The sequence below is a fragment of the Lacerta agilis genome, chromosome 10 (genome assembly GCF_009819535.1).
Source record: "Lacerta agilis isolate rLacAgi1 chromosome 10, rLacAgi1.pri, whole genome shotgun sequence".
Taxonomy (NCBI): Eukaryota; Metazoa; Chordata; class Lepidosauria; order Squamata; family Lacertidae; genus Lacerta; species Lacerta agilis.
Genome location: NC_046321.1, coordinates 52039132 through 52066578, shown reverse-complemented (window position 1 = coordinate 52066578; position 27447 = coordinate 52039132). Strand labels below are relative to the sequence as shown.

Here is a 27447-nt window from a genome sequence, read left to right as displayed (position 1 = left end):
CCCCACTCCTAAGTAACATGTTTAGGATTGAACTGCTTTTTTTTAATGTTGAAGCATTCATATTGTGCCAAGAACTATGGAAGGTATTATCACTAATAATGCTTGGCTGCCATCTGGAAGTTCCTATAGACTTTATGCAAGGTCAGGGGCGTAGGGATCCTCTTTGCCAGCTGGGGCAGCAAAGCAGGGGCACCCCCCTGGGGGAGGGGCGTCGCTCCCTAGCGCATGCGCGCCGTGACGTCATGGCGCACGTGCGCAGCATGTACAGTCCACCCAAGATGGCGGGCGCGAGCGGCAAGCACTCCTTCCGTGTGGTAGCACGGCAAGTTTTAAGGCTGTAGCGCGTGAACAGCAGCACAGATGCTGTGCTGCTGTTCATGCGCTGCAGCCTTAAAAGTTGCCGCGCACTGGCGGCCCCGATCACAGGGGCGGGGCACCGCCCCGAGTGTCATCCCCCAGGGCGGTACCCAGGGCAGCCCACACCCCGCCCCTTGCTCCGCCCCTGTGCAAGGTTGCAAACAAGCAACCTCCACTGGGAATGACCCCCAGCAAAAGGAAGCTCAGGCCTTAGAATTCCTCAGTTTGGATACTTATGGAAGTTTATCCACCTCACAGCTATTTTTTTTTAAAGCAGCAGCAACAAACAGTTTTCTTGCAAGGCTGAATAAGGTACCTTCTCACCACAGTTAACGTTTACGGCGAGGGCAAAATCTCCAAGCTGGTCATAGCACGACATCATGTTGCAGAGGCTTTATTTCTGATTTATTTATTTTTTGTCACTGACAATTTCACACAAATTACCTCCACGAAGACTTCCTGATTGATGTGTACAGCTCAGCTTGGGGGGGGGGAAGGGGGCGGGAATCACAATGTACTGTAGTGCATAATGCTAAAGCCACTCTTGCGGTGGATTAGTGTGAAGTAAGCAAAGCGTGAATGTACCAGCAACATGCTGACCTTGGCTGACAAGGGGATTTTAAAGAGAGCCCCTTGTACAAACAAACCGAACCAAAACACCCTTGCAAACCCAGTTCGTAGTTGTCATGACTGCAGGAGCTGGACACACCTCGCCCCTCTGCTGTAATGTTGGCGTATCCCCTTGGAACCTTTTCTTGCACATGTTACTTTGACATGCAGTTAATAGTAGCTTGGGCGATAAATTATCCTCCGGCCCAGGCAGCGCCGCAGAGCGTTTGCTGGTTTTACATGGGGACCCCGGTTCCAGAAAATAAATCCACAATGCATTTCTGGCTTGGATTCTGACCTAGGCTATTGACATCGGCCGGAACCACACCTTGATGATGAAGCATGTGTGGTGCATTCCTGCGAAGCTGTACATTCGATCCTGGGCAGATCCAGAGTGTCCCATGCAAGAGCCACCAATATGGAGTTCATGCCACTGGGTTAGACGAATGATTCCATATTCAAAGGCACTAAGGTGGCTCCTTGTGTACTCCTTTTAGTGACATGCGATAAAGATCGGCAATGAATTTTTCAGGAGGAACCACAAAAACAAATCAAAGGTGAAGCAATAGCTGTAGCATCTTGTGGGCAGGGACAGTGGCCTGGGTTGAAGGCGTTATCCTAAAGGCATTTGGTTTCTCTCTGTGTGTCTCTCTCTTCACCACATATATATATATTAGTTATTTACTTAGATCTATCTGTGTGTAGCAGTTAGATATGGCCCACTACAGTAAAGCACTACAGTCGACAGACAATACATCTGAAAAAGAACATTCTTTTAAAATCTGCCAGTTTGTCACGTCCATTATGCTGCAATAGCTTTTAGATCCTTTTTTATTTTTTTGTCGCTCACAGTAAAATCAAGAGCAGCGTTGTAGCGCTGGAAAGCAATGTTTCGGCTCTTTATTTTATAGCGTTGTGAACTGAACTTGCAACAAATGAACGGAAAGGGTAAGCAGAACATGAGTCAGTTCGTCAAAGGGTCAGCAAAACAATAGGCAGCTAGGAATGGGAGAGCAGCAATTTTTATATTTGGCCTTTTTTTTTATAAAAAAAATGCAGATCAGCCTACCTCCTGAAAAAAGAAGGGAAGATATAATTCCAGGAGAGATTAAGTAGGGAGGAAATTTGGGCAAGTGATTCTTTGCTGCACTCAGGTTGGTTGCTTCATTAGATGACGTGTGCCAGTTGCTTTGTTCATCGTTGATATAGCCTTGGGACTGGAACAAAAAAGAAAGAAAGAAAAGAAAATGGAGGGGAGGGAAGAAGACCCTCTCTTCAGGCTCCTCGAAACGTCAGTTATGCTTCTTTCCGTACTGTTGCTCTGATAGAGCTGAACATTTTGCCAATAGCCTCATAGAGCGGGTCGCAGAAGGTGTGGATGCAGATAGAATAGACTCGGCCGAGGCACTGGATCTCAATCAAGTAGCTCCTGATGCAGGGCACCACTGCCCAGATGTGGAGGAAGGACAGAATGGCAAAGTAGATGCCCCAGATGAGAGCCAAGGGGATGCCGAAGAGGGCAGACAGTAAGCGATAAAACCAGTATTTTGTCACAGTGAAGGTGGTGAAGCTTGCCTTCCAGACCCCATCGAAACTATGGGTTCCCTCAGGTTCGGCAATCACGTCTTCGAAGTCAATCTGCAGACAAAAGGTGACATAAGTTCAGAAGGAAAATCGAAAAGCGACAACCAAGCCTGCACCTATTCAAGCCATCAAATCTGACAAATAAACCCTACAAGGCGCTTCTTTCACTTTGAAGGTAACAGCCGTGCAACTTGATATCCAGAGTAACCTATATCAACACAACGCTTGTGTTTTAAAAGAGGCACAGGAGATGGAGTTGAGGTGCCGGCACTAGGAAAAAGACTGGGACGGCCACGGTAGCCTTTACAATGGTTTACGTCTTGCCTATATGCAAGCAGAGGTGTGGGGGGGAATGCAGGGGGGAATTTGCTTTTTCAGCTGCTGAGCTTTGAGTCACAAATTAGCCATAATCTGAGCAATTTCTGACATTTGTACCAAACACTAGGGAAAATGAAGCACTGCCCCCAATCAAGCTCAAACTTTGTTCCTCCAAGTCCATCTGCTTTCTTACTTGCATCCAGTCTAGAGGGTGGCTCTGACTGTCTGCTTCCTCCGCCTTAATTTGTTTTGCCCCAAGCAAGCATGGGGATGGGGACAAAGTTAGAATTAGCTTGGTCCACCTGTTGTTGGCTCTGGCTCCATCTACGGTTGGCCATCCTGCTTTCCACCAATGGATATCGGCCACCACTGCATCTTGGCTAGGCTTTCTGTTTTGGCTTAAAGTGAGCATTTGTTGCCGTTTGATGACCAGCATTTTTATTGCATTGCAGGGGTATGGAATCTTTTCTTTCAGCCGCGGGGTTGCATTTCCCCATGGGCTGCTTCCCAGGGGGCACATGCCAGTGAAGGGTGGAGCCGGAAGCAAAAGGTAGTCACAGCAATGGATGTGACCACTTTGTGTCAAAACCAGAGGGGCTTATGCACACATCTCTCACATCCACCATCCAGGAAAGTAAAAGGTACTGTATCATCATCACCCAAGGACACAGTCCAGCCAGGCCAAAGCCCTCAAGGAGGGCACAGAAGAGAGGCAGTGAGGGGCATGACCTAAAGAAAGGAGAGAATCCCAAGACTCAGAATGAGTAGCTTAGAAGACCACATCTGGTCCCTGGACCTGAGATTCCTCACCCCTGCTGTACTGGATTCAATACAAACAGCTTGTGACATGTCATGTAAATGTAAGCATTCTAAGTATATGTGCATTTGATAGTTCCAGTGCTTTTTTTCCTTAAAAAGAATGTTTAGGGGTACTCTCATTTTCCTACTCATATTGAAATACTGCCCCTCCATGAGGCCAAACTTAGATTCACAAAATGTTTAGGGGTATGCGTACCCCTGCATCCCCCCCAAAAAGCACTGGATAGTTAATTTCATTTATTGTAGTACTAAGCCGTGTGTACACTATGCTGTTGAAGCACATTACAAGCACATTCTTTCCCTCAAAGAATTTGGGCACTGTAGTATGTTAAGAGTTGCTGGAAACTGTAACTCTGTGAGGGGTAAACTTCAGTTCCCAGAATTCTTTGAGGGAAACTGTGTGCTTTGCATGTCCTTTAAAGGTGTGGTGTGTACATAGCCCCAGTGTATTCTGTCATGAAATAGCTTTTGTTCTGGTCTTTTCAAACTTCAGGGTCCAGCTTACTTGCAAGTTACATGTAGTTTGGCCATTAGGAAGAACTACCCTTCCTGTCTATTTGAGGGGTTATTGAGTCCTTTTTTCTAACCAATGAAAGAAAGAAAGAAAGGTATCTAAAGGAGTATATATTTCAGAAATGCCAAAATATCCACAGAGTCTGTCATAACATTTCTTTCTGCGAGAAAATTCACAGAAACATCTTGAAACAAAATAGATCATCCACATATCGCACGAACGCATCTTTTGATATAATCCACAGCACAGGATATTTATTGCCGCCAAAATAACCAAATAGGGGAAGTACGTCAAGAAAAAGAAAACACAGGGGCTCAGATCCACTGAACTGTGCATGGATTCAGAGAACACATGCAGGCTTTTTCTTCCTCCTTTCCATTGAGGCTCCAACACACACGCCTGCCAAAAAAAAGAGTAATGACCCCCTGCTATGCAGGAATCTTTCACCCAACATGGGGCTTGAACCCACAACCCTGAGATTAAGAGTCTCATCATGCTCTACCAGCTGAGCTAAAGGCATTTTCACAGCAGCTGAGGTTAGAAAGCAGGGCTTTCAGACCTCAGAGTTCCAGAAAGCTTCTGCTGGGGATCTTCCCATTTCCCCCAAACAGCCCCGAAAGGAGCTGAATAGCAATTCTGTTGCAAATACAGCTTACATGTCCTAGACAATTATTTACCTCCTTTATCAGTTAACTTTCAACACACATGGCAATCTAGAATAAACCTTGATATCCCACCTGTTATTTCGAAACAACATTCTATCGCTAACATAATGGTAATTATTTCTTCTGTGCATTACAGACTTCAAGACATTTGATGAATAGGCTTGGTGGGAATGGAACCTGATTTCTCCCCAATAAGCAGATTCAACAATAAAGACTGAAAAGACTGCATAAACTTGGTTGATGTCCACAGTGTGCAGTCTTGAAGATGTGAACCATACACGTGTAACTGGAAGACTAGTTTAGAACTGCAACTATCACGTGTAAAAAGGTAAAGGTAAAGGACCCCCAACAGTTAAGTCCAGTCACAGATGACTCTGGGGTTGTGGTGCTCATCTCGCTTTACAGCCTGAGGGAGCCGGCGTTTGTCCGCAGACAGTTTTTCCAGGTCATGTGGCCAGCATGACTAAGCCGCTTCTGGAGAAACCAGAGCAGCGCACGGAAACGCCGTTTCCCTTCCCGCCGGAGCGGTACCTATTTATCTACTTGCACTTTTTGGCGTGCTTTTGAACTGCTAGGTTGGCAGGAGCTGGGACCGAGCAACGGGAGCTCACCCCGTCGTGGGGATTCGAACCGCCGACCTTCTGATCGGCAAGCCCAAGAGGCTCAGTGGTTTAGACCACAGCGCCACCCACAACTCCTAACGTGTGGCAGTGACAAATGTAGTAGATGGATGTATCACTAGGTTAGGCTGCTTCTGAAATATTGTGTGTGTGCATGTGTGAGAGATTGTGTGCGAATGTGTGTGTGTGGGGGGGAGAAAGAGCTAGTGCCAGTGGCAAGCTTTAAAAAACCCCAAAAAATCAGTTTGTACACTGCACAATTTTGTTGTTGTTCAGTCGTTCAGTCGTGTCCGACTCTTCGTGACCCCATGGACCAGAGCACGCCAGGCACGCCTATCCTTCACTGCCTCTCGCAGTTTGGCCAAACTCATGTTAGTAGCTTCGAGAACACTGTCCAACCATCTCATCCTCTGTCGTCCCCTTCTCCTTGTGCCCTCCATCTTTCCCAACATCAGGGTCTTTTCCAGGGAGTCTTCTCTTCTCATGAGGTGGCCAAAGTACTGGAGCCTCAACTGCACAATAAATATGTGCAATAAATTTAGTTACTGTGGTGATTTATTTTAAGGGTTGAGGACCTATGAAAGGGTATTGTAGGCTAAGACTCATTCTAGGTTCATGTGTTGACCTCAGTAAAAATGTTGATTGTTATTACTAGGCGCTGGGATGAGGTCCTGCAAAAAGCCTCCTCTAATGTCAACTGAAGGCTCTTGGGGATGCTTTCAAAGCATTTTATGCTATCGTAATGACATCTTAACTCATCTAGAGGGACAAAGCCGATACAGTTAAGTCAAGTCCCCCCTCTCACCCCAATATTGTACATCATGATATCATTCCATGATGGCCGTGCTGAAGAAAGCTTGATGGACCTGTCATCAAATCCTTAATGCATATGGTAGGTCACTGTTTCTGGCGTCATTTTAGATAAGTGGTGTCAAACTGCAGGCAGTGATCTAGTTCAGTTCTCTCTACCATCCAAAGCAGAACAGAGCATTTCAATCAAAACAGCTGGATGGGGCAAAGACATGAGAGTGGTAAAAAGAAGATTTAGTGTATTGTATTGTGTTCCCAGGCACAGAAATATTAAATACTTAGTTTCTTTATATACCTTGTTGTTCACACACACACACACACACCATTTTTAAGATTATGTCTGTTAATTGCCTTGGGGCATATATGTGGAAGGCAATTCATTAATCATCATCATAATCATCATCATGTCTGAGTCCTATTCCTAATCTAGTTCTTTAACCACCACTCCAGAGAAATGGCATATGCTTTTGGATGGTTGTTTAAGGGTTCCATTTCCAATAGATTTTCCAAGCAGCTATTAAAAACTGATTTAAGTTGCATGCCAGTCATGCTCAGAGGTAGGCAGACACCTGTTTCTTAATAGTACATGTACACAGGGGAATTTGTTGATTCTGCAGCTTCCGGGAAATGTTGCGGAATGAGCACAACTCATTTGAAATGCTATTTTGCATGTGTCTCTTCCATCCCATTTCTGTATTAGTCTGTGATTTTTTTTTTGTAAAGTCTGCATAAAAATCTACATTCATATCAATGTATGCATTACTAAACATGTTTTATTCTAAAATAAACGTATGAATGCATTTTGGTGATTTTTCAAGCTGAGAATTGTGCCGCAAAATTTCACGAAGTGTGAAATTCGAATGTGTTCCAATTTGTGCATTCATCCACAGGGTGCAAATCAAGTTAGTTAGCTTGGAAATGTGGAGGAAATGAATCTCTCTCTCTTTCTAAATTGACCAAGGTAAAAAAACAAAAAACGAAACTCCATAAAAACCTTTTGCTGGGGTCAAGGTTTTTAAACGGTATGATAATCTCTTCTTCATCCACAACCCGTTTCCTGATCTCAATACTGCTTGGCTTCCTACCATTCAATTTGGTAATGTCACTTGTACAACATCTTTTGTTCACGTTTGCTATAAGAAATATTAAAGCTTAGTTTTGCATATGGTTCCGTTGCTCAAATGACACTGTGTGTGTGTGTGTGTGTGTGTGTGTGTGTGTGTGTGTGTTTTAAATGAATAAATATGCAGCACAATCCTAAATTTGTTTTATTGGAAGCAAAATCCTCTAATCTTAATAGAACTTTCTCCCGTAGAAGTGTGTTTACGACTGTAGCCAAAATAAAGGCCTCTGAATCTTGGGGGGGGGGGGAGATCCACCAGAAAGCTGCAGAAGTTTAAGGAAAGTTTGCATTTTTGTTTAAGACCTGCATTATAAAGTCAAAAGGGAAGGTATGTTGAAGAAAGGAATCTTTCGATGCTGGAAATTCTTGCGCAGGTGCACTTAGTCATGCTCTCTTGAATTCAGTTGTAGTCTTCACGGTGTTGGGATTTAGAAACCTGCATAAATTTAATTAAGTAACAAACCTTACTGGGGTTTCTGAAGTAAAATCCCAAAGGATAAAGGGTGCTCCCTGCTTCTCAACCACACTGCTATTGCTCTTAGCGGTTAGGTCCTAGATCAGGCACAGGCAAACTCGGCCCTCCAGATGTTTTGATACTACAACTCCCATCATCCCTGACCACTGGTCCTGTTAGCTAGGGATGATGGGAGTTGTAGTCCCAAAACATCTGGAGGGCTGAGTTTGCCTATGCCTGTCCTAGATATTACTACCAAGCTTGCTATGCAAGTTAACTTCTGCTGCAATTCCCCTTTCTAAGTAAGTAGAGGAGCCTTAGCCTTGTTGGAAGTGGGATGGAGAAAAGATAAAAAGCCTCCCTGGGTTCTGGGTGGGTGGAGGAAATTAATCCTTCTTAAAGCTCCAATCCTATATACCCACCTACCTGGGATTAAGCCCCTCTGCTCCGAATGGGCCTTACTCCTGAGTAGATGTGTACAGGAGTGCACTGTTAAATGTTTGCAAAAAGTTATCTTCCACCATGCCATCATGATTAATCTTAGTTTCAGAGGAAGTAGTGCTGATTAAAATTATATTAAGAATCCCTGTTTCCCTGAGGTCTCTGATTATCAGTGAATTAATTCATACCGTTTGTAGGTGGATGCCTTCATCTCTAAATTTACAACAGAGATGGGGAACATGCAACTCTCCAGAGGTAGATGGATTCTAACTCCCATCAGCCCCAGAAAGCATGGTGAATGGTCAAGGGTGATTGGTGTTGCAGTCCAGGGAAAATTCAGTGCTAAAAGTTCCCCACCCATGGCTTCCATTATAATCACCACCATTCTCTGAATGACTCTCTGTGTGTTTTAAATACTTCATTGTTAAAAAAGACCATCAGAGGATGCTGCTGCTTCTGGAAATAATAAAAATCTGCCATGTTCAAGGGCAAATAATGCATCCTCACATGCTTAATGACCCAAACTGCACAGCTGAAAACAGATAAGATTATTACAATAGGGAAAGATTTTATCACACTCGTGTTCCCATAGTGCTCAGTTTCCTTTTTGAAACAATTCACTTGGAGCAAATATGCATTGCTCATAAAATGACCACAGCTATGAGTCATGGAAGTCTTGTTGCAGGGAACAGGCAGGCAGGGGAGACAGATCAAAATTGGAACGTTACCAGAGAATGGATTCACTTTCCTTAAAAGGGGAGAAGTGGGATGGTGGCCTTTTTCTCTCTCTTAGGCTCTGTGGTTATATTATAATTACAAAGCCATTAAGGATCATTTGGAGAACCTTGTAAGTTAGCCTGAACTGAGATGAAACAAAGAGCCTTACCACGAGGTGCCAAAAGCTACAGAGATTGTGGAGCAAGTACTGGAACTAGCCTGGGGTTTTTTTTCTGAACAGAGATTTCCCCTTTCCTTTGGAACATACACGTAACCAGCAGACATCCGGATGTTCAACTTATCAAAGGAACGCTGCAGTTGGAGAACCACAACAGGTCAACACACACATATCTGCGAAAGGTATCAATTGCAGGAGAAGAATGTGGGATTGATTTTGGACCGAAGCATCTGCAGTGGAAAAAGCAGCCAGAGATCCAGGGGATCTGTGTGGTCTCGCAACCACACAATCCAGGTATTTTAGCAAGGCTAATGCTAGCTGCAGCTGATGGGAGTTGTGATCCCGACTTTTCAATCAATCGTTTCATTTGTATGCCACCTTTCCAAAGTTATTTAAAAAAACAACAACAAAGTTTACAAAACAAATTATCAATCAATTTAATCAGTTACATTTCCCCCCTTTCCCCCCACCCCTCCCTCACCCCCCAAGACTTCCCTCAGCTCCCCTCTCCGATTTGTTTATACGTATTATTTTCTGCATGTTATGAATTTGTACATAACATTACTTCACCTATCATATATTCTACCAATAAAATTGTGAATGTTTATTCAAAACCTGCCAAGGAGTCCAAGTCATTTTGTTGTCCGCCTTTCCAAAGTTAAAGCCATGCTCGAGTCGGCTTACAACATAAAAAAATTACATCCCGGCAAACGTAAAAGTAGTCAGAATAACGAATAAACAAAATATCAAGAAGCACACAACCGTATCGAACAAAACCCTCCAGAGAACACCACAATCTAGGATTCTTGTCCAACAGTCTCAGCTTTTCTAGCTGGAGTCGTTCAGGGCCCCAATCCCTCAGGCCAGGTGGAAAAGGGCCTGCAAGGCAGGGAGCAGGTCTTCCAGGACTCACAGCCAAGATGGCAGGCATTTGTTTGGCACGTCTGACTTGGCTAGACGCTACGATAAATGCAGAGTATGCAGCTTCATCAGGTTTGGTTTTCTTTTATTAAAAGAATAGTTAAGTGCAGCCTCTGCTTTTTATTTGGGCTGCAGTGCAGTTTAACTCTTACCTCCCCAGCTGCAATCCCAATGAAAATGGTGCTAATGGATGCACTGGGGTCAATTTTTGTTGGGATCACACTTGAGGAGGGAAGGGTTAAATCTACCTTTCCCTGCATCCCGGAGTCTCATGCTTAGTATTAAATGTGGGGCCAGGAACCTGATGAAGCTGCACACTGCACATTTAAAGTAGCGTGTAGTTAAATATTTAATCCCGCATGCTGGTTTCCCCCAACATAGGTGCAGCCATGTGGCTGGGATTGATGGGAGATGTAGTCAAAAAACTCTGGAGTGAACTAGGCTGGGGGAGACTGGCCTACTCAAAGAGCACTTTCCCTTATGGTCATTTGCAAATAAAGATCTTCTTTCACTTGAAGTGTAATTTGTTGTTGTTGTTGTTGTTCAGTCGTTCAGTCGTGTCCGACTCTTCGTGACCCCATGGACCAGAGCACGCCAGGCACGCCTATCCTTCACTGCCTCTCGCAGTTTGGCCAAACTCATGTTAGTAGCTTCGAGAACACTGTCCAACCATCTCATCCTCTGTCGTCCCCTTCTCCTTGTGCCCTCCATCTTTCCCAACATCAGGGTCTTTTCTAGGGAGTCTTCTCTTCTCATGAGGTGGCCAAAGTACTGGAGCCTCAACTTCAGGATCTGTCCTTCTAGTGAGCACTCAGGGCTGATTTCTTTGAGAATGGATAGGTTTGATCTTTTTGCAGTCCATGGGACTCTCAAGAGTCTCCTCCAGCACCATAATTCAAAAGCATCAATTCTACGGCGATCAGCCTTCTTTATGGTCCAGCTCTCACTTCCGTACATTACTACTGGGAAAACCATAGCTTTAACTATACGGACCTTTGTCGGCAAGGTAGTGTAATATCTGACTTAAAAGATTGTGCAGCCAAATTGCATTTTGTCAGAGGTTGCCTACGTACCATACATTTAAAGCTCTCCAAATAATCCTGGGGACTGTAGTTTGTTAAGGGTGAGGGGAATTGTAGATCTACAGTTCCCAGGATTCTTTGGCGTGTGCATGTGCTTGAAATGCATGCTGCATAAATGGACATTTATAACTTCAGCTCCGTTGCTGTCCTTTGTAAATCCTAGCGTATGAATTTGACAGGCGCAGGCCGACCAAAGAATGCAGCACTTTCACCTTTAGCTGTGATGGAATCTTTCCTCCTTCCTATTTTGAGAAGCTGAACTTTATCAGCCAGCACTTTGCTGAAAACTAAGCAAGCGCGCTAGATATAAACAAAGCTTTGGGCCATATTTATCCTTCGTGTAATTCATCCGAAACCCATGAACCCTACATCCTAGAAGATATTAGTCTCTCAAGTGAGGTCTAGAGTTTAAAGCCATTAACAGAAATGTACTGGAAGGTAGAGGGGACTGCAGTGCATTGAAGGTCCTGAGAATTTTGAGGTTATCAAGTTTATTTCTGTTTCAGTGGCATCTGACAAAAAAATGCAATCATGTGTTCTTGTTTTAGCCATGCACAAATAAATTCCAAATGCAAAATTCTCTCGTGCATTGTTTCTGTACCCATTTTCATTCACAGAAAATCCATAAACTAGAAAGGCACATGCTCAGTCAATGTAACATGGTATGTACAGCGAAATCCTTCGAGAGGTGCTTGCGTTTGGGATCACACCTGCTATCCTGACTTTCAGGTGTGCAAAAAGACTCTACTTCTTATGTGGGAGGTGACCTTGCTTTTTGATTGGTCCCGGATCACACGTGCAGAGCTGATGCCTCTGCGTGTGCTCCTAGGTTTATCTCCATAAAACTTTCCTTTAGGCATGTTCCCTTCCATGCCTTGATAGGATGTGTGGAAAGGGAGCAGATTGCACCCACTGCCTCAATGGACACGCATAGACCCTCACTGTCTCTTTCCATTATGCGGGAAAATTCCTCCTCTCCCATTTTTTTTTGCTCAATCAGTGCATGGAAAAGAATATGAGAAGAGGGCCAAGGTCTTTTGAAAACATTAATTTATTTATCTACAGCAAGCCTGCAACTTACACACATTGACCTCGTGTGCATTCAGCTTTATGTACTTGGCAAAAAAAAAAAAAAAAAATTAAAAATTTAAAAGGGGACAGAAGCCTGGTTTTTTTGGGGGGGGAGGACTGGTAATCCTACCTGCCACTGCACCCAGTATGTTTTGACTATACAGTGGTACCTCGCAAGACGAATGCCTCGCACAACGAAAAACTCGCTAGACGAAAGGCATTCGCTAACGAAAGGGTGACTCGCAAGACGAATTTTTCTATGGTCATGCTTCGCAAGACGAAAATTTCAATGCATTCCTATGGGAATTAAATTCCTATGCATTCCTATGGTTGTGCTTCGCAAGACGAATTTTTCGCAATACAAAACAACTCGTGGAACGAATTAATTTCGTCTTGCGAGGCACCACTGTACTCTATTTTGGCTTTAGGCATGGTCCCCAGAACGTAACCCCTGTGTAGGTTGAAGGCTTGCTGCGTTTATTTAGTTATTTATTGTATTTATAGCCCACCTTTCTTCTCCAAGTGTACGTGGTTCTCCCTCTCCTCGTTTAATCCACACAAGAACCCCTGCAAGCTACGCTGGGCTGAGAGGCAGTGCCTGGCCCAAGGTCACCCAGTGAGATTCATGGCTGAGTGGGGATTTGAACACGGGTCTCCCAGGTCCTAGTCCGACACTCTAACCACTACGCCACACTGGCTCTACATGCAAGTGAGGAGAAGGGGGAAGGAAACTAGTGCATGACTATATATGCCGTGTTGAGTGAACAGGACTAGATAGGATGCTCTCAATCTAGTTTGCCTACGTGTGTTGAAAATTCTATGATGAGCAAACTGGAATCAGCAGGAGTAGCTGCAACTTCCCCGAGCCAATCAGGGATGCCTATTCTTCTGACCTTCCCAGGAGCCTCCACTCTGAGCACAACTGTCTGACAATCTTTGTCCATTCCCCCTTGCATACTCAGAGCAGAAGCATGCATACAGGAAGTGGAACGGTGGTCTTGCTTTTACCAATACTGGTGGCAGGTGCTTTCATGCTGGAATACAAGAAACAGCCCAGGCATTAAATGTTGCTTTACAGACTCCGATACTGAAGCTGGATCTGGATGTTATGCTGTAGTGGGAAAACCAGATGCGTGAGCGGCTTGCACACCAACCTACTTCCTGGGTTTCTGGCATAATGTCTAAAGGGGTATGTGGCATATATCCCCCCTGGACAGAAATATGGGTACCATATGCTGCGAGAGATGCATGTCAACAAGCCATTTTTGGAGACTGCCCTGGGTGGGCCATTGGCCTTGCCCAATAAATTGCTGTTTTGACTTTTATGCACATGGTTTACACATAGCTATAGCAAGCAAACATTTTCCTACGGGGTTATGACTCATGGCCGTGGGCAGTGAAGTGAAAACCAGTACATAAGGGTTCAATTATGCTGAAAAAACTGAGACATAAACAAAATTGGTCCTTGCTCCTAATCAGCATCGCCACTGGTCCATTCCTTGAGGAATAGTTCTTAACGTCCAAGATAGATAAAATTCTCACTTTCCTAACAGGGTGCCAAAGTAAAACAAGCGGTCCACAGATATTACCGAGCTGGACTCTGCATCAATCAACAAGTCAGCAGAGCTTAGGTAATTTTAGGAATCCTTAGATTTATGAAAGCTAAAAAGAGAAAGAGAAATATATTGTAATACGACCAGTGAACTGAAGTTCCAAATCTATGTCAGGACATTAGTAAATCACCTGATTTTTTAAATATATGTGAGAACCTTGAAAATAGACATGCACACATGCAATGCCCTAAGCACTTTTCGGGTGGAAACTGTGTGTACAGTGAATGCACACAGTGATGGGAAGGGAGCTCATAATGGTAAGCTGCGCCCCAACTTATGCATATTAACTACACCAGATGTAGGGAACATCAGGCTTGAGGGGGGAGAGTGCCATTGCAATCCTCCAAGTTTTCCTGTCCAGCTGTTGAAACTCTTTCCAGACCACGTCCTCTCCCTAAGCCACAACCCCTATTGCCTTACAGCATCTGCATCACCCAGGCATAGCTGTCAAGTTTCGGATTTGAAAATAAGGGATCAGCAGTCTCACCTATCCCGGGGACAGTCACATGTCAGTGGTGGGCGGAGCCAGAAGCAAAAGTGGGCGGAGCAGCAATGTAAACTCCAAGCGGCCTCGGGCTCGGAGCAGAGCAAAGAGGAGGGCAGCCAGCAAAGAGGAGGGCAGCCATGTGCTCCACGCGATGGAGCCCCATCGTCTTCTTGTCTGATCCCATCAAAACAGGACAGGAAGCAGCAGCTGCTCAAAGGCAGCCAGGCTCCACCCGCCAGCTAACCCTATTGGCCAGCTGAGGGGCTCGGCGGCAACAGATAGGGGCTGATGCAGGGGGAGGAATACACCCCCCCTGTAAGCACGGGAAACGGCTCCCACTTGCTTTGAGGGCTGAGGCTTTTCTCTCCAAGTAGGCGAGGTCTTCCCACCCAGTCCCTGGCCAGCAGGGGAGGAGCTGCTTCCATTAAAAACAGGATATTTAAGGGAAATAAAAAATAAGGGAGAGCAGCGGGAAACTGCTTGAAATAAGGGAGAATCCCGGGGGAAACGGGATACTTGACAGCACTGCACCCAGGAGATCGCAGCTGCAGTGATAAGAAAAGAAGAGTTGCTACATTGCCTAGAGAGGTTACTTCCTGGTTTGCATGGAGAAGCCGTTTTCAACAGAACCCAGCGATGGAAGCATGCAACTGTATTAAGGCAGCACCGGATGTTGAAATTTTGTGCCCCCTAACACTTTTGCACCCGGGGCAACTGCTCCCGTGGCCCCTTCCCACACTACGCAGCTGATTATCAACAATGGAAGGTCACACCCAACAACCATAATTCCAACATGGCAATAGCAATCATCATAAGCCAATGCTAAACTGTAAGGGCTAAAGTCCTATTTTTGTTGTTGTTCAATCGTTCAGTTGTGTCCGACTCTTTGTGACCTCATGGACCAGAGCACGCCAGGCACGCCTATCCTTCACTGCCTCCCACAGTTTGGCCAAACTCATGTTAGTAGCTTCAAAAGTCCTATTGGACATGGTTAATTGAAATAATTGCTGTTATACAGACAGAAATTGTTGTTTCACCTTAGGTATCCACTTTGCTTTCAGACATTTTAAGTCATCGCAGATAAACACAAATTCCAAATCTGCCTGGATGTGCAAATAATGCCACGCTCTCAGATGCCAACATACCTATCAGATGGATGGGAGGATCTCCAGACCAAGAATCTGGAATATGTTTAATCCTGATGCGAGTTGAATTCCACACTGCTGAAACAGCTGCTTAAGTGGATGGCTCAAATAATTAGCTGCACTTGAGAAACAGCCTGATGTTTTTGATCATCAGTATCCATGTGTGAAGTCTGGTGTGGGCCTTGGAGCCTGATGCTAACCCAGACCCTCCAAGTGTCCCTATTTTCCAGGGACATCCCTGATTTAGAGAAGCCATCCCAGTTTCTGATTTGATCTAGGAATGTCCCGCTTTTCCTTAGGCTGTCGCTACTTTCATTGGAGAAATGTTGGAGAGTATAGAGTTATCTGATCCCTGAGCCGTCTCAAGGCAATCCTGTATAGGGCAAAGTTTAATGTTTTATTATGTTTTTATATATGTTGGGATCTGCCCAGAGTAGTAAAATTATCATTACGGAATGGGACGTCCCTATTTTCATCAGAGAAATGTTGGAGGGTGTGCTAACCTAACTTCCTTCTAAGTACAACACAGGGTTGCAGCCTAAGTTTATGAAAACAAACACAACCCGAAACACGCAGAAACAAAGTTAAGCGCCAAGTTGTAGGCAACCGTGAGTAGGAGTTGCCGGAGGGAACGCAAACAAGGGCCTCTTTCACTTTGCCCCATCGTTTTTGGAGTCCAGCATAATCTAGAGCTGGCTGTGATTAGGGATACGAAGAGGCAACAGGCGTCCAAGACTACATTTAATGTTTCAGAGAAAGGCCATGTGTGGGAGTAGGGAGAGGCTGTGCTTGGGGAAGGAACAAAAAAGCACTGGAAAAGCAGAGAAACTATGGCATAAATCCTAATGTATATAAACGGTGCGCATAAACTCTGCAGGCGTTAGCAGATTCTTTGTACATGTAAGGATGTGTAGCCACTGTTCCCAGAGTCTTGGAGTAGCAAAGGATTTTGCAGTACCTCCCTCTCCCCTAGATACACACCCTTTATGCACCGTGCTGTGATTTTATTGTACAATACTTTAAAAAAAAAAAAAAGATTCTCCTTCCTCAGGTGTTGGGTCAAATCATGCCTGTTTTAAATTTCTGCTTTGAAAATGCAAATTTCAAGCCTTTTCACTTACACTGGGGGTTATGAAGCATTATCAAAGGGCAGAATGGGAGAATAAGCGAACATTCATTCTGCTGATTTCTAAAGGAACTTGCATGGCTTCTGGGAACTATATATTATGATTTTGTAAGGAACATAAAAAGGCAAAGGAAACTATGGATGTAATCCTGTCCACAGTTACTTGGGAGTAAGTTCATTGAACTCAATAGGGCTGCTTACTTATGAGTAGGCTAGGTGTGGGTAGGATTGCAATTTGCATTAGGTTGTAAGAAAAAAATCCACCCCTGCCCCCCAAAATCTCTGGTCGGGCATCCATTCCACACATCCATTCTTAGGAACAACCAAAATGCCGCAAAATGGGGAGCTCAGTTGGACAGAGCATGGTGCTGATAACGCCAAGTTTGCAGGTTTGATCCCCATATGGGACAGCTGCACATTCCTGTATTGTAGGGGGTTGGACTAGATGATCCTCAGGGTCCTCTCCAACTCTACGATTCTATGATTCTATGAATCATTTTAAGTTCTGCAGAAGTTCCAGAGATATCAAAAAATTGTCCACTATTTTGTAACATTTTGGTTGGTCCTAATAATGGAATTATCCAACAGTGGATATTGGAATGAGTTGGGGTTTTTTTTTGTTTCTTTTTAAAGAAAAATTTCAGGTCTGGCTTAGTCTTCACAAACAGCCTAACGAGATGGTAAAACTATAGTCTGTACTACTTCAGACTGCAGTGTATATGTGTACATGTTTCAGGAGTTCTTTCTCTATACAGTATATGCGAAACAGCATGTCAGGGAGAAGGTTATTCAAAGACTCTTCCCAGCTGCTATTTACTTTGGTATGGGCAGAATTTTCAAATACACGCATATGGGAGAGCATCAGATCCATACCATACACTTAACCGTGAAGTGCATACTGGACACAATACCCAGATGATTTGTGCACCCCCTACCCATTAAAATAACATGGTGAAATAAACGTAACCGAAATACAGTGGTACCTCGGTTTAAGAACAGTCCGGTTTAAGAATGATTTGGTTTACAAACTCCACAAAACCAGAAACAGTGTCTTGGTTTGAGAACTTTACCTCAGTCTAAGAATGGAATCCAAACGGGGGAAGGGCACCGGCGGCGGGAGGCCTCGTTAGGGAAAGCGCGCCTCGGTTTAAAAACGGTTTTGGTTTAAGAACGGACTTCCGGAACGGATTAAGTCCGTAAACCGAGGTACCACTGTAGTGAACTAAAGCTTCGTTGCAACCTACAGAGAGGATGCAAATCAAGCACATTTGCATGTTTACCTTATTCTACCTAACTTATTTTGCTTCTATGAGACACGGGAAGGAGCAAGGGGAAATGAAGCCAAACTTCCTAAAAACCCAGGCAATGTCCCCAAATTCAAAGCTGTCAGGGCAGGAGATAGCACCCTGGCACCCTTGGGCAGCTGCCAGGGCCCCAGGGCCATGCCAGAGTCCACTGCCAATGGGCCATTCTTACAGCCTGGCACTCTGTAGAGGACCAGGTAGCTAGATCTAGCCATCCTTCTACTTCCTCCTAGCAGGTGGATAGAGCCAGCTGCCCAAAACTGCCAGTGCAGCCAGGTAAGCCTACTAAGGCCCACTGACACAGGAAGGGGTCTCACCTGAGGATACAGCCACCCTCTGGCCCTGACAGTGGTTACCAAGCTAAAGGAAGCATGATCCTTTCAGAAATTTGTTTGGCTTCCTATTACTTGCACATATCTCACCTCTGCCTTGAAGCTTAATCGTCTTCAGCTTTGTAGCCTCAGGTGCAATAGACTTTTATGTAGCACCTTGCAATGTACATCGCGGGAGCACACCCCCTGCTTTTTATGAGTTACGAGGCATTTTTTTTAAAATACAAAAAAATTACTGAAGCCATTTGATGAACTGCTTACAGAGCAGATTCCTTGTCCCCGGCCTAATCATTTGTCTTCTGTGGTTGGCTTTGCTTTTATGGTGCTGTGTAGGTGTCAGCACAGAGCGAGCGACAAGAAATGCAAAAGTCCTGAACAAATAGCTAAAATGCTCAGAAATGGGGGGTGAGTGGGGTAGCAGGATTCAAAGTTTAAAAATTATGGCAATTGAGCCTGGTTGCACTTTTGTATTTTGTGTTAATAGATATAGAAAAAATGACTAATCCTAATTTCCATACTATCAGTCACTAGAACTGCCATTTCACCTGAAGGTCACAACACTGAAAGCTGGAAACGCCCACGTTTTTAGCCACTCTGTATGGATGACCACAGGGTCAGGATCAACACCAGGCATCCTCAAACAGCTGCTGGCCCTGGGATACCTGGGCTGGCCCTGGAAGCCACCTGCCATTTTAAATTTCCTACACTGCACTGCAGAACCAGATGCTACATTGCTCTGGGGCATTGTGGGAAATTTAAAATGGCAGCCAAGGGCCCGGTGATTTAAAAGGGTTCCCACATTCCCAAAGCCCCCTCAAATCTGGAGCCAGCCCTGCACTGAGAGGATGATTGATCTATTTCTAGGATCTTGAATATACACCTTCAGGGTGACCTTATTATTACTTCAAGGGTTCTCCTCAGGCTTCCACTGAGATAAATACCCCAGAAACACATAGCAAAAAGTGGGTTGTCAAACCTTAATTATTGATACACGTTAGTGCTGTGCCCAGAATTAACAGTTCCTATGGGATACCATGAGCCATACTGAGACAGGCCTGAGTAAAGAAGCTGTGGTTTGAAGCAAGAGATCAGCTGTCTACATTCCCTTTAAACGTTATTTGACAGTCAGTCTGGCCAGGCTGCTCCCTTAAGAAATAATAATGTTTGTGATGTGTATATTATTTTCATCCTTTCTGTTGGTATGCTGAGACATGAGTGATTCTCACATCTGCCACACCTGGGGGGGGGGGGAATCGCACCAAGTTAGGCCTACCCAGAACTCCACATTCCAGGAAACCAGGGCAGTAGCCACAGGAAGGCCTGTGTGGACCTGCTCCCCTCAGATATTCCAAGTTCTTGATAGTTCATCTTATCTCTTTCTCACACACCAAGTCTCTAGCACTTTTACTTTGTGGTGAGATATAAGGGGAAATGTAAAGACAGTAACTACGGTTGTTGTTCAGTCGTGTCCGACTCTTCGTGACCCCATGGACCAGAGCATGCCAGACACGCCTATCCTTCACTGCCTCTCGCAGTTTGGCCAAACTCATGTTAGTAGCTTCGAGAACACTGTCCAACCATCTCATCCTCTGTCGTCCCCTTCTCCTTGTGCCCTCCATCTTTCCCAACATCAGGCTCTTTTCTAGGGAGTCTTCTCTTCTCATGAGGTGGCCAAAGTACTGGAGCCTCAACTTCAGGATCTGTCCTTCTAGTGATCACTCAGGGCTGATTTCCTTCAGAATGGATAGGTTTGATCTTCTTGCAGTCCATGGGACTCTCAAGAGTCTCCTCCAGCACCATAATTCAAAAGCATCAATTCTTCGGCGATCAGCCTTCTTTATGGTCCAGCTCTCACTTCCGTACATACTACTGGGAAAACCATAGCTTTAACTATACGGACCTTTGTCGGCAAGGTGATGTCTTTGCTTTTTAAGATGCTATCTAGGTTTGTCATTGCTTTTCTCCCAAGAAGCAGGCGTAGTGGCTCACAAAGAAAGAATTGTTGCTTCCATGTCTTAGTGTTCTGCACAGTTAATCTGACAGGATAAATGACATGTACTAGGTCCTTGTTTCCAAATGTTACAATAAGATTTTTTAAATTATTTTATTAGTATTTAATACAATTAACTCGTTTTATACATTTAAGGCTATCCGTAGGGATACTCTTCTGGTTGCAATTATATCATCCCTTGGCTCCCCATCCTCACCTCAGTAGCCTACCATATTTCTAGCTAGAGGCATGAAGGGAACCTATGTCAAATAAACAGGGCTACAAACTCAGGATTAGCTTTGTGCACTGGTAAACAGAACTTGATTTATTCATTTCTAGGCCAAGTACCATAAAGGTTTGGAAATATGGCCACCCTGTAACTTCCAGGGAACACTGGTCAACACAAACAGATTATGTGGTAAAACTGTTCCTAGGCATCATATTTGTTGAAATGGACTCTAGTCCACACACGTTTATGGCACAATAGCTTTCTTAATCTTGAAGGTGCCACAAGTCTCTTGGTTGTTACTTCAAGAGTGTTTCATTTCAGAGTAGAGGTAGATGCTCATACATCTGAATGAGTGAGTCTTCCCACAAACATACTTGAAGAAGTAAATTAGATTTGTGGAAGAAGGGTTTGAAAATAAGAATCTTGAGTTGGGGAAAATATCTTTTGTTTCTGAGAGGGTCCACTGTCTGAAGTTGTTCCCAATGTTCTCATTTTCCTTTGGGACGCAGGATATAACTGACATCTTTGATCTCTCCTTTGAGAGACGCTTGCAAACATTTCCTTAAAGATATGTGCTTTTTCCTCATCAGTGATTGGCCTCCTATTCCCAGTAGGATCCATTTTTTTTTCTCATTCTGTAATGTTGTTGAGAGCTATCTAGATTCCATTCAGCCTTGCACATATCACTAATCCTCAGAAGGTTTTGTTGCTTTGGGAACCTCAGCTGATGCTGAAGAATGAGTTAGAAAATATGTTATTCTCCTCACTCCTCAAACACTCCCCTTCTCAGGCTTATTTTCTCTTCCTAAAAGAGAAAGATTATATTATTTATTCAATCTGTTTTCTTGTGCTTTGTTTTGCATGATTCTTTAACTTTTGCAGGCCAAAGTAGCCTAATAATGAGAAACCTAAGATATCAAGAGTCTATGCAAGTTCGCTCAGAAGTAAGTCAATGGACTTCTGCCACTGAGCTGTGGCCCTTTCAACACTTTAGATTGAATGATGGGGTTTAGAAAACTTGGAAGGTCCGGTTCTGCAAGCAAACATTCTGTTGCTAATCAGCCTATAGAAAGGAGCGACTTCTTCCCTCTACGCCAGGCACAGGCAAACTTGGCCCTCCAGATGTTCTGGGACTACAACTCCCATCATCCTTGACCACTGGTCCAGTTAGCTAGGGATGATGGGAGTTGTAGTCCCAAAACATCTGGAGGGCTGAGTTTGCCTATGCCTGCTCTACGCCAACAGAATAAACTATTTTTCTCCACAATACCTCCACTGAGCAGGTGGAACCTTACAGATATCTATCTGGGACAGAAAGCCTTTCTGGGCCCTAGCTTCCATAATTTGTGATCCTTGGCCAAAACAGTTGGGGCTGATGGGAGTGGAGAATTAACCAACACCTGGGATGGGCACAAGTCCAAGATGCAAAGGTTTCTTCTCCCACTCAAGAGGCTTCATGATGTAGCACTGCAGCATCAGATTGCTTACAATGAGTGAGTTGCAGAAATATGTTTTTCCAGAAGTTCAGCAAAACTTGGACTACAAACCATCCTTGGCCATCACATCTGCAGCATGATCTGCCTCTGCCAGGAATGGATTACATCCATGATTTCCCCTGACCTAGATGGGCCCCGATAGTAATTTCCATTGACCCAGATACATTGGACTAGTATAAATGTGATATTTACAAAATTAACAAGAGATCCAGAAGGGCATTTGCTCCAATTCACTTAATGATTTCTCCTTTTGGCATTTTTAGATTGGAAAAGGGATCTCTCCCCCCACTCCTTTTATCTCCATTTGCATGAGGCAGATTGTCTCTGTGCTCCCATCTCTGTGAATAAAGCAATGCTTTTGCAAAAACGATTCCATGGAAAGTCAGGTCCATATAACAGAATAAGCACACAAGTGAGGCTTGCAACGAAATGTTGAAAAGTGTAATTCTCCTGTTCAGGGTTCTAGCCATGCAGCTATACCCTTTCCAGGAGACTCCATTCCATTTGCCCACCCTCCCAGTTTTCTGTTCCGCACCTAAACATCCAACCAGCATTCCATGACCCCTGAATATAATCAGTCATCACTGAATTTGTTTTGGGTTTTTTTTTTTGTCCCCTCGTTTTTGCAACGAGTTTTAAAATTATTTCTTTAAATCTTGGAGTGGGTGTGGTGCCATTTTGGCTACATAAGTGCTAATACTCACCCCTAAAGCTGAGAAATGGAATACATGATTTACCCCCTTGTTCATTAACATTGGACCCTTCAGGGTAAGCCATCGTCTGAAACAAACTACAGGTTACCATGAATGAGCAGCGGGTTGGCCCACTGTTGCTCAAATTATTCTCATCCCTATTCCTCCCTTTTGTGCAGCTGGAAAGCAACAGACCACAGTGCTGGCTTAGCATTATGGAGAAATCAGTGTTCATGGCAGATGCCCATGGCTTCTTTGGGAGACATAGCGTTAACCCAGAGCTGTGATTTGTTTATTCCTGTCTTAGCAAAGTAGTGTGATTTGAGCACCATGAAAACGAAGCAGCGAATCTGCACCCCAGTTAAGCCCTCTCATCTTCCCCGAGGCTGCGACATGTTAAAAATCAATCTCAGACGATATATTCTGTAAGTTTTAATCAGTTCATTGATGAACAGCACAATGTGCTTACTCAGAAGAAAGTTCCACTGGGTTCACTCCCAGGTAAATCTGCCTGCACTTGTATATGAATAAGCAATTGTTCACAGGGTTTTTGTTTTGTTTTTCGACTATGCCCTTGTGTGCTGTAATAGGGCACCATCTTAGAACTGGCATTCCCTTCTATGTGAGTGAGAAAGGGGAATTGTGTTTCTAAGGGGATGTTTGCCACCTGTAGGTTTTTTTTTTTTGCAAGTGTTAGTATTTATTTTTTTTAAATGCTGTCAGATTAAATAAATAATCAAAACATGACAAAATATTGCGGGTTTATTATTCTCTTTCTTCAGCATCCAGTGGCAAATTACGGTCTTGCTTTTTAAAAAAACCAAAAAGCTCCTAGCCCCGCCTTCTGAAGCCAAGCCCTTGTGGGCAGCTTGATACTTAATGAGAAAAATATACTAATACATTTTTTCCCTATTTAGTCAGGCAACCTGAAGAAGTTATGTTTTGGGACCAAGTAATACTCTAGCTATGCTATGAAAGCAAAGGAGCCAACTCCTAGGGGACAAACCCTTTCGAACTCCCCCCAATAAAATATTTGAGGGGGTTAGCCCCCCCCAAAAAAATTGATGAGCACTGCCATTCAGATGGTGTTTGTGCGCCCTCAATATTTTACTCAAGTTGGCACCCCTGCATGGGAGCAAAATGCACTGCTTATGTTAATAGGAGGACACAGTGACAGTAGTTTTAATACAAAATAAAATAAAAAATTCCTTCCAGTAGCACCTTAGAGACCAACTAAGTTTGTTCTTGGTATGAGCTTCCATGTGCATGCACATATGCATTATCCTTCATGTCTAGAAATCAATGCAAACATTGATCAAAAGTGCAGTCCTAAGCAGGTTTACCCAGAAGCAAGTCTCAGCAAGTCCAATGGGACTGAGTCTCTAGTATGTGTGTTTAGGATCACAGTCCAAGAGTGCAATCCAATATGTGCGTATTCAGAAGTAAGGGCCAATTTTTATCTAATGGGGTTCATTCCCAGGCAAGTGTCAACAGGATCGCAGCCTTTCTCCTTCAGAGACCTAAACAAACGGCTTTCGGGCAAGAGCTGCTGCTGCTTCTGTTGTTTTTCACTTGTAAAGGTACTGTGCAATCTATGACATGTTCACATTCACATTACTGCAAGGCTATGGAAGGGCAGCTGAGTTTAAAAAGCAGGGAGTTGTCAGAAGGCACATAACCCCTCCATGAAAAAGGGTGGAGCTTGTACCCAGCTCTTCCATAACTATGTTTATCAAGCCTACCACACTGGAAAAATCCAGTAAATAGCCTCAAATGAAAGCTCCGTTAGAAAGTAAATAGGAAGAAACTTCCATTTCTGAAACAGGATATGCTTCCTTCATGAGCTTTTCTGAACATGCTGTTAATTTATTAAAAGTTTGCAAAGGTACTGTGTGGAGTTCTCAAACATTCTAGCGGACAGAGAACTAAAGTATTTTGCTAAAAAGCGATCACAAATGTGATCTGTTTCCTTAGAAAGCCCCCAGCACCATCTGCGTTTGGGGGGCTGGTTTTCTAAACCAAAACCAGTCCTCCTTCAAGCATCCCATACCAACCAGTCTCATTCTCTCTCCCTCCCCCCCCCCCACCCTCCAGCAGCCCAGTATGTTTTCTGATCTGATTCGGGTGGGTTCCCCTTTTTTTGTGGGTTTGAGAAAAGTTCTGGACTTCCTACCTTGACCACATCGTCGTTGAGATGCTTGGGGTCTCGGTCGACCAGGTCAATCTCTTTGGTGTGAACGTCATGGAACTCCTTCTCGTGCATTTCATCTGCCATGACCTTGTTGTTGGGCTTGTAGATGTTGCCTTGCTCCCTGATGGTGATGGGCGCTGTGTAAAAAAAGTCCTGGAAAAGGAGGGGTGTGGGAAAGCGGTCAGCGAATCCGCTGCAACTACTAAGTGAACGGCGCGGTCCTGGGAAGGGGATGCACGCCAAAAAAATCCCACTCGCTCATCAGACATTCAGAGAGCGGCTGTCTATGCTGCACTGGTCAGGGAGAGCGCGCGAAGCCTGGAGAAACTTCATCCGGCGAATGCCCCAGAGGCTGGCTTTTTAAATGGACATAAAGTACCTTACACCACACCCCTCGGTACCAGGCAGAGCCGCGACTCCCGCTCGCGCCGCCAGGGGTCCTCTCCTGGCGCGCGCAAGATAGAACAGGGCAGGTTTGCAGCCGGGGAGGGCGCAGCCACCGCGCCCCTGTTCACGCGTTTGGAGAATTCACAGCTTGGAATCCCCAAGTTTCTTCTTGCAGGGAGCTCAGCTCTCCCTTAATAAAGCAAGGGGGGGACCCCGACGCTCCCTGCCCCCAACAAATCAGCTGGGACACTTGGCACCTTGCCTGCCTCGCGTTTCACGCGCACAGGAGTACCTCGCGCCCTTGCGCTGGCTGCCAACCGGCGCGCCACCGGAGGCCCGCTCATAAGAAAGAGCGCGCAAGATCGTAGCCGCACCCAGCATCTTCAGTGGCAAATGTGGGCACCTCAGTAAGCACCCAAAGGCACCCCCTTCTTCGCCAATTTTCTGAACGCCCCCAGCAAAAGGAGGAGGGGAGGCAAAGGCGAGACGAGACGGGGATGTATATGTGACAGAGGACAACTCCCCGCCCCGTTGACTAAATAACCCCAATATATTGGCATGGAAGAGCGCTCCTTGCCTTGGGAGGAAGGTTGGATGGGGAAAAAGCATCCCCTGCAACGAGGCCACTACGATTTAACACCCCTCGTACTCCGGATCCGTTAATCCAGAACAAATACCTCATTCTTGGGTCCATTCAGTCGTAAACCCTCACATGCGTTAGGATTCATTCCTGAATGGACGGGGGAGGGGGATGCAAGCCGGTTAATGGCAGAACTAATCCGCGATAAGTGTTAGTACGGGGCTCTAAAAGTCCCTCTAATCGTGCCTCCCTGGAATGCCACCTATTCAAAGAGTCGCTTGCTTGACAGCCGTCCATCACTCCGCTTCCTCCTTTAAAAAAAAAATAAGTTTTTTTTTTAAAGGACCTCTCTAAAGTTAAGGCGAAAGAGTGCTGTCCCAGCCTGACCCACAACAACCACCCATAGATTTCTCGAAACCCATTCAAATCTGAAAGCTTTTGGTGCAGGTCGGTTGGGTTGTGCCGTTGCCCGAAGACGAGCCGCTTTCGTTTTCAGAAAATCCAAACTCCACGCCACTCTCCAGACTAGCAAACTGCAGCTCCAAGAAGAAATGCCTTTTGCACACTCGTTACAAGCTTAGCTTTGGAGAGGCTCTCCGGTAGATCCCCTCTCCTGCCTTGTAAGAATTAACCGAGACCGGGATGGGGTGGCGGGGAGTGAGAGAGAAACCCCAGTCCTTTCTTTGCACTGGGCAGTGACAGAGAACATATTTGCAAAACACAACCCCCCCTCAGGAAAAAACCAACAACTTACTCTGGAGTTGTCCCTAAGCCTGGGTGGGCGCCACTACAGCCTTGGAAATGCTGCGGGGGGAAGCAGTTTAAGCAGGAAGGCTCTCTCAGGGAGCGCAGGGCGCACGGAGGGAGGGGGGGGGGAGAGAAAAAACAAGTGCCCGTCTAGGAGATCAGATTACCAACACAACACAGACAAATAACCCCCGATTGCCCTGAAAACAGGCTTTGCAGTTCCAGCTCTGGAAAGGGCTCCACCGTGGAGAGCAGGAGATAAGGGACGAGCCAAGAGCACTCAAGAGATGGCTGGCGCAAGCAGGTACTTTGTGCCAGGAACGCAAAGCAGCTTCGCGAAAAGCATGAAACATTGCAAAAGCATGCCCTACCTCGGAGTCTACGTATTTGCTCCCAGACATGCTGTCCTGGGCTTGCTCGAGGCTTTGCAGAGGGCGTTACTGACCGATAATTTAAAAGATCCGACGAAGGAAGATCCGGAATTGTTAGAGGGAGGGGGGGGAACTACCGCGCACGCACACACACCACAACCGCTCCCCCCACAAACAACGCACACACAAACAGAAGACTGCCGAGTGGGCGGTATCTCTAAGTTAGAGTCCTGGCTGGGCGCCAGGGGTTTGTTCTCCCCGCTGCAGCTCTAGACTTGGAGGACAGGGCTGGTAGATTTCGGCACATCCCCAAGGCTCGAGGAGCAGCGCGGAGTTGGAAAGGGTAAAATCCACACAAACAGGACGCGCGCGCTCTGCGCTCTGCTGCTAATTTTCCTCCTTTTTGAAAAGCCTCAGGCGATGCTTGTTTCCTTGCCAGTTGCAGCGACCTTGTAAAAGTACACACATGTGCAC

The 27447-nt window shown here is 45.1% G+C and overlaps 1 protein-coding gene across 2 annotated transcripts; it reads right to left on the bottom strand.

The window, feature by feature from the left end:
* Positions 1–1800: 1800 nt before the first annotated feature.
* Positions 1801–27124, bottom strand: CAV1 (caveolin 1). Of its 2 annotated transcripts, none has more exons than XM_033161943.1 (3): positions 26974–27124; positions 24871–25041; positions 1801–2604 (listed from the first exon to the last, which is right to left on the bottom strand). In XM_033161943.1, the coding sequence occupies exons 1-3, from the start codon at positions 27001–27003 to the stop codon at positions 2263–2265; spliced, it is 543 nt and encodes a 180-aa protein (XP_033017834.1). In that variant the 5' UTR covers positions 27004–27124; the 3' UTR covers positions 1801–2262. The 2 variants fall into 2 exon arrangements, with proteins under 2 accessions (XP_033017834.1, XP_033017835.1); XM_033161944.1 differs by lacking the exon at positions 26974–27124 and adding an exon at positions 26610–26733.
* Between the last annotated feature and the right edge of the window lie 323 nt (positions 27125–27447).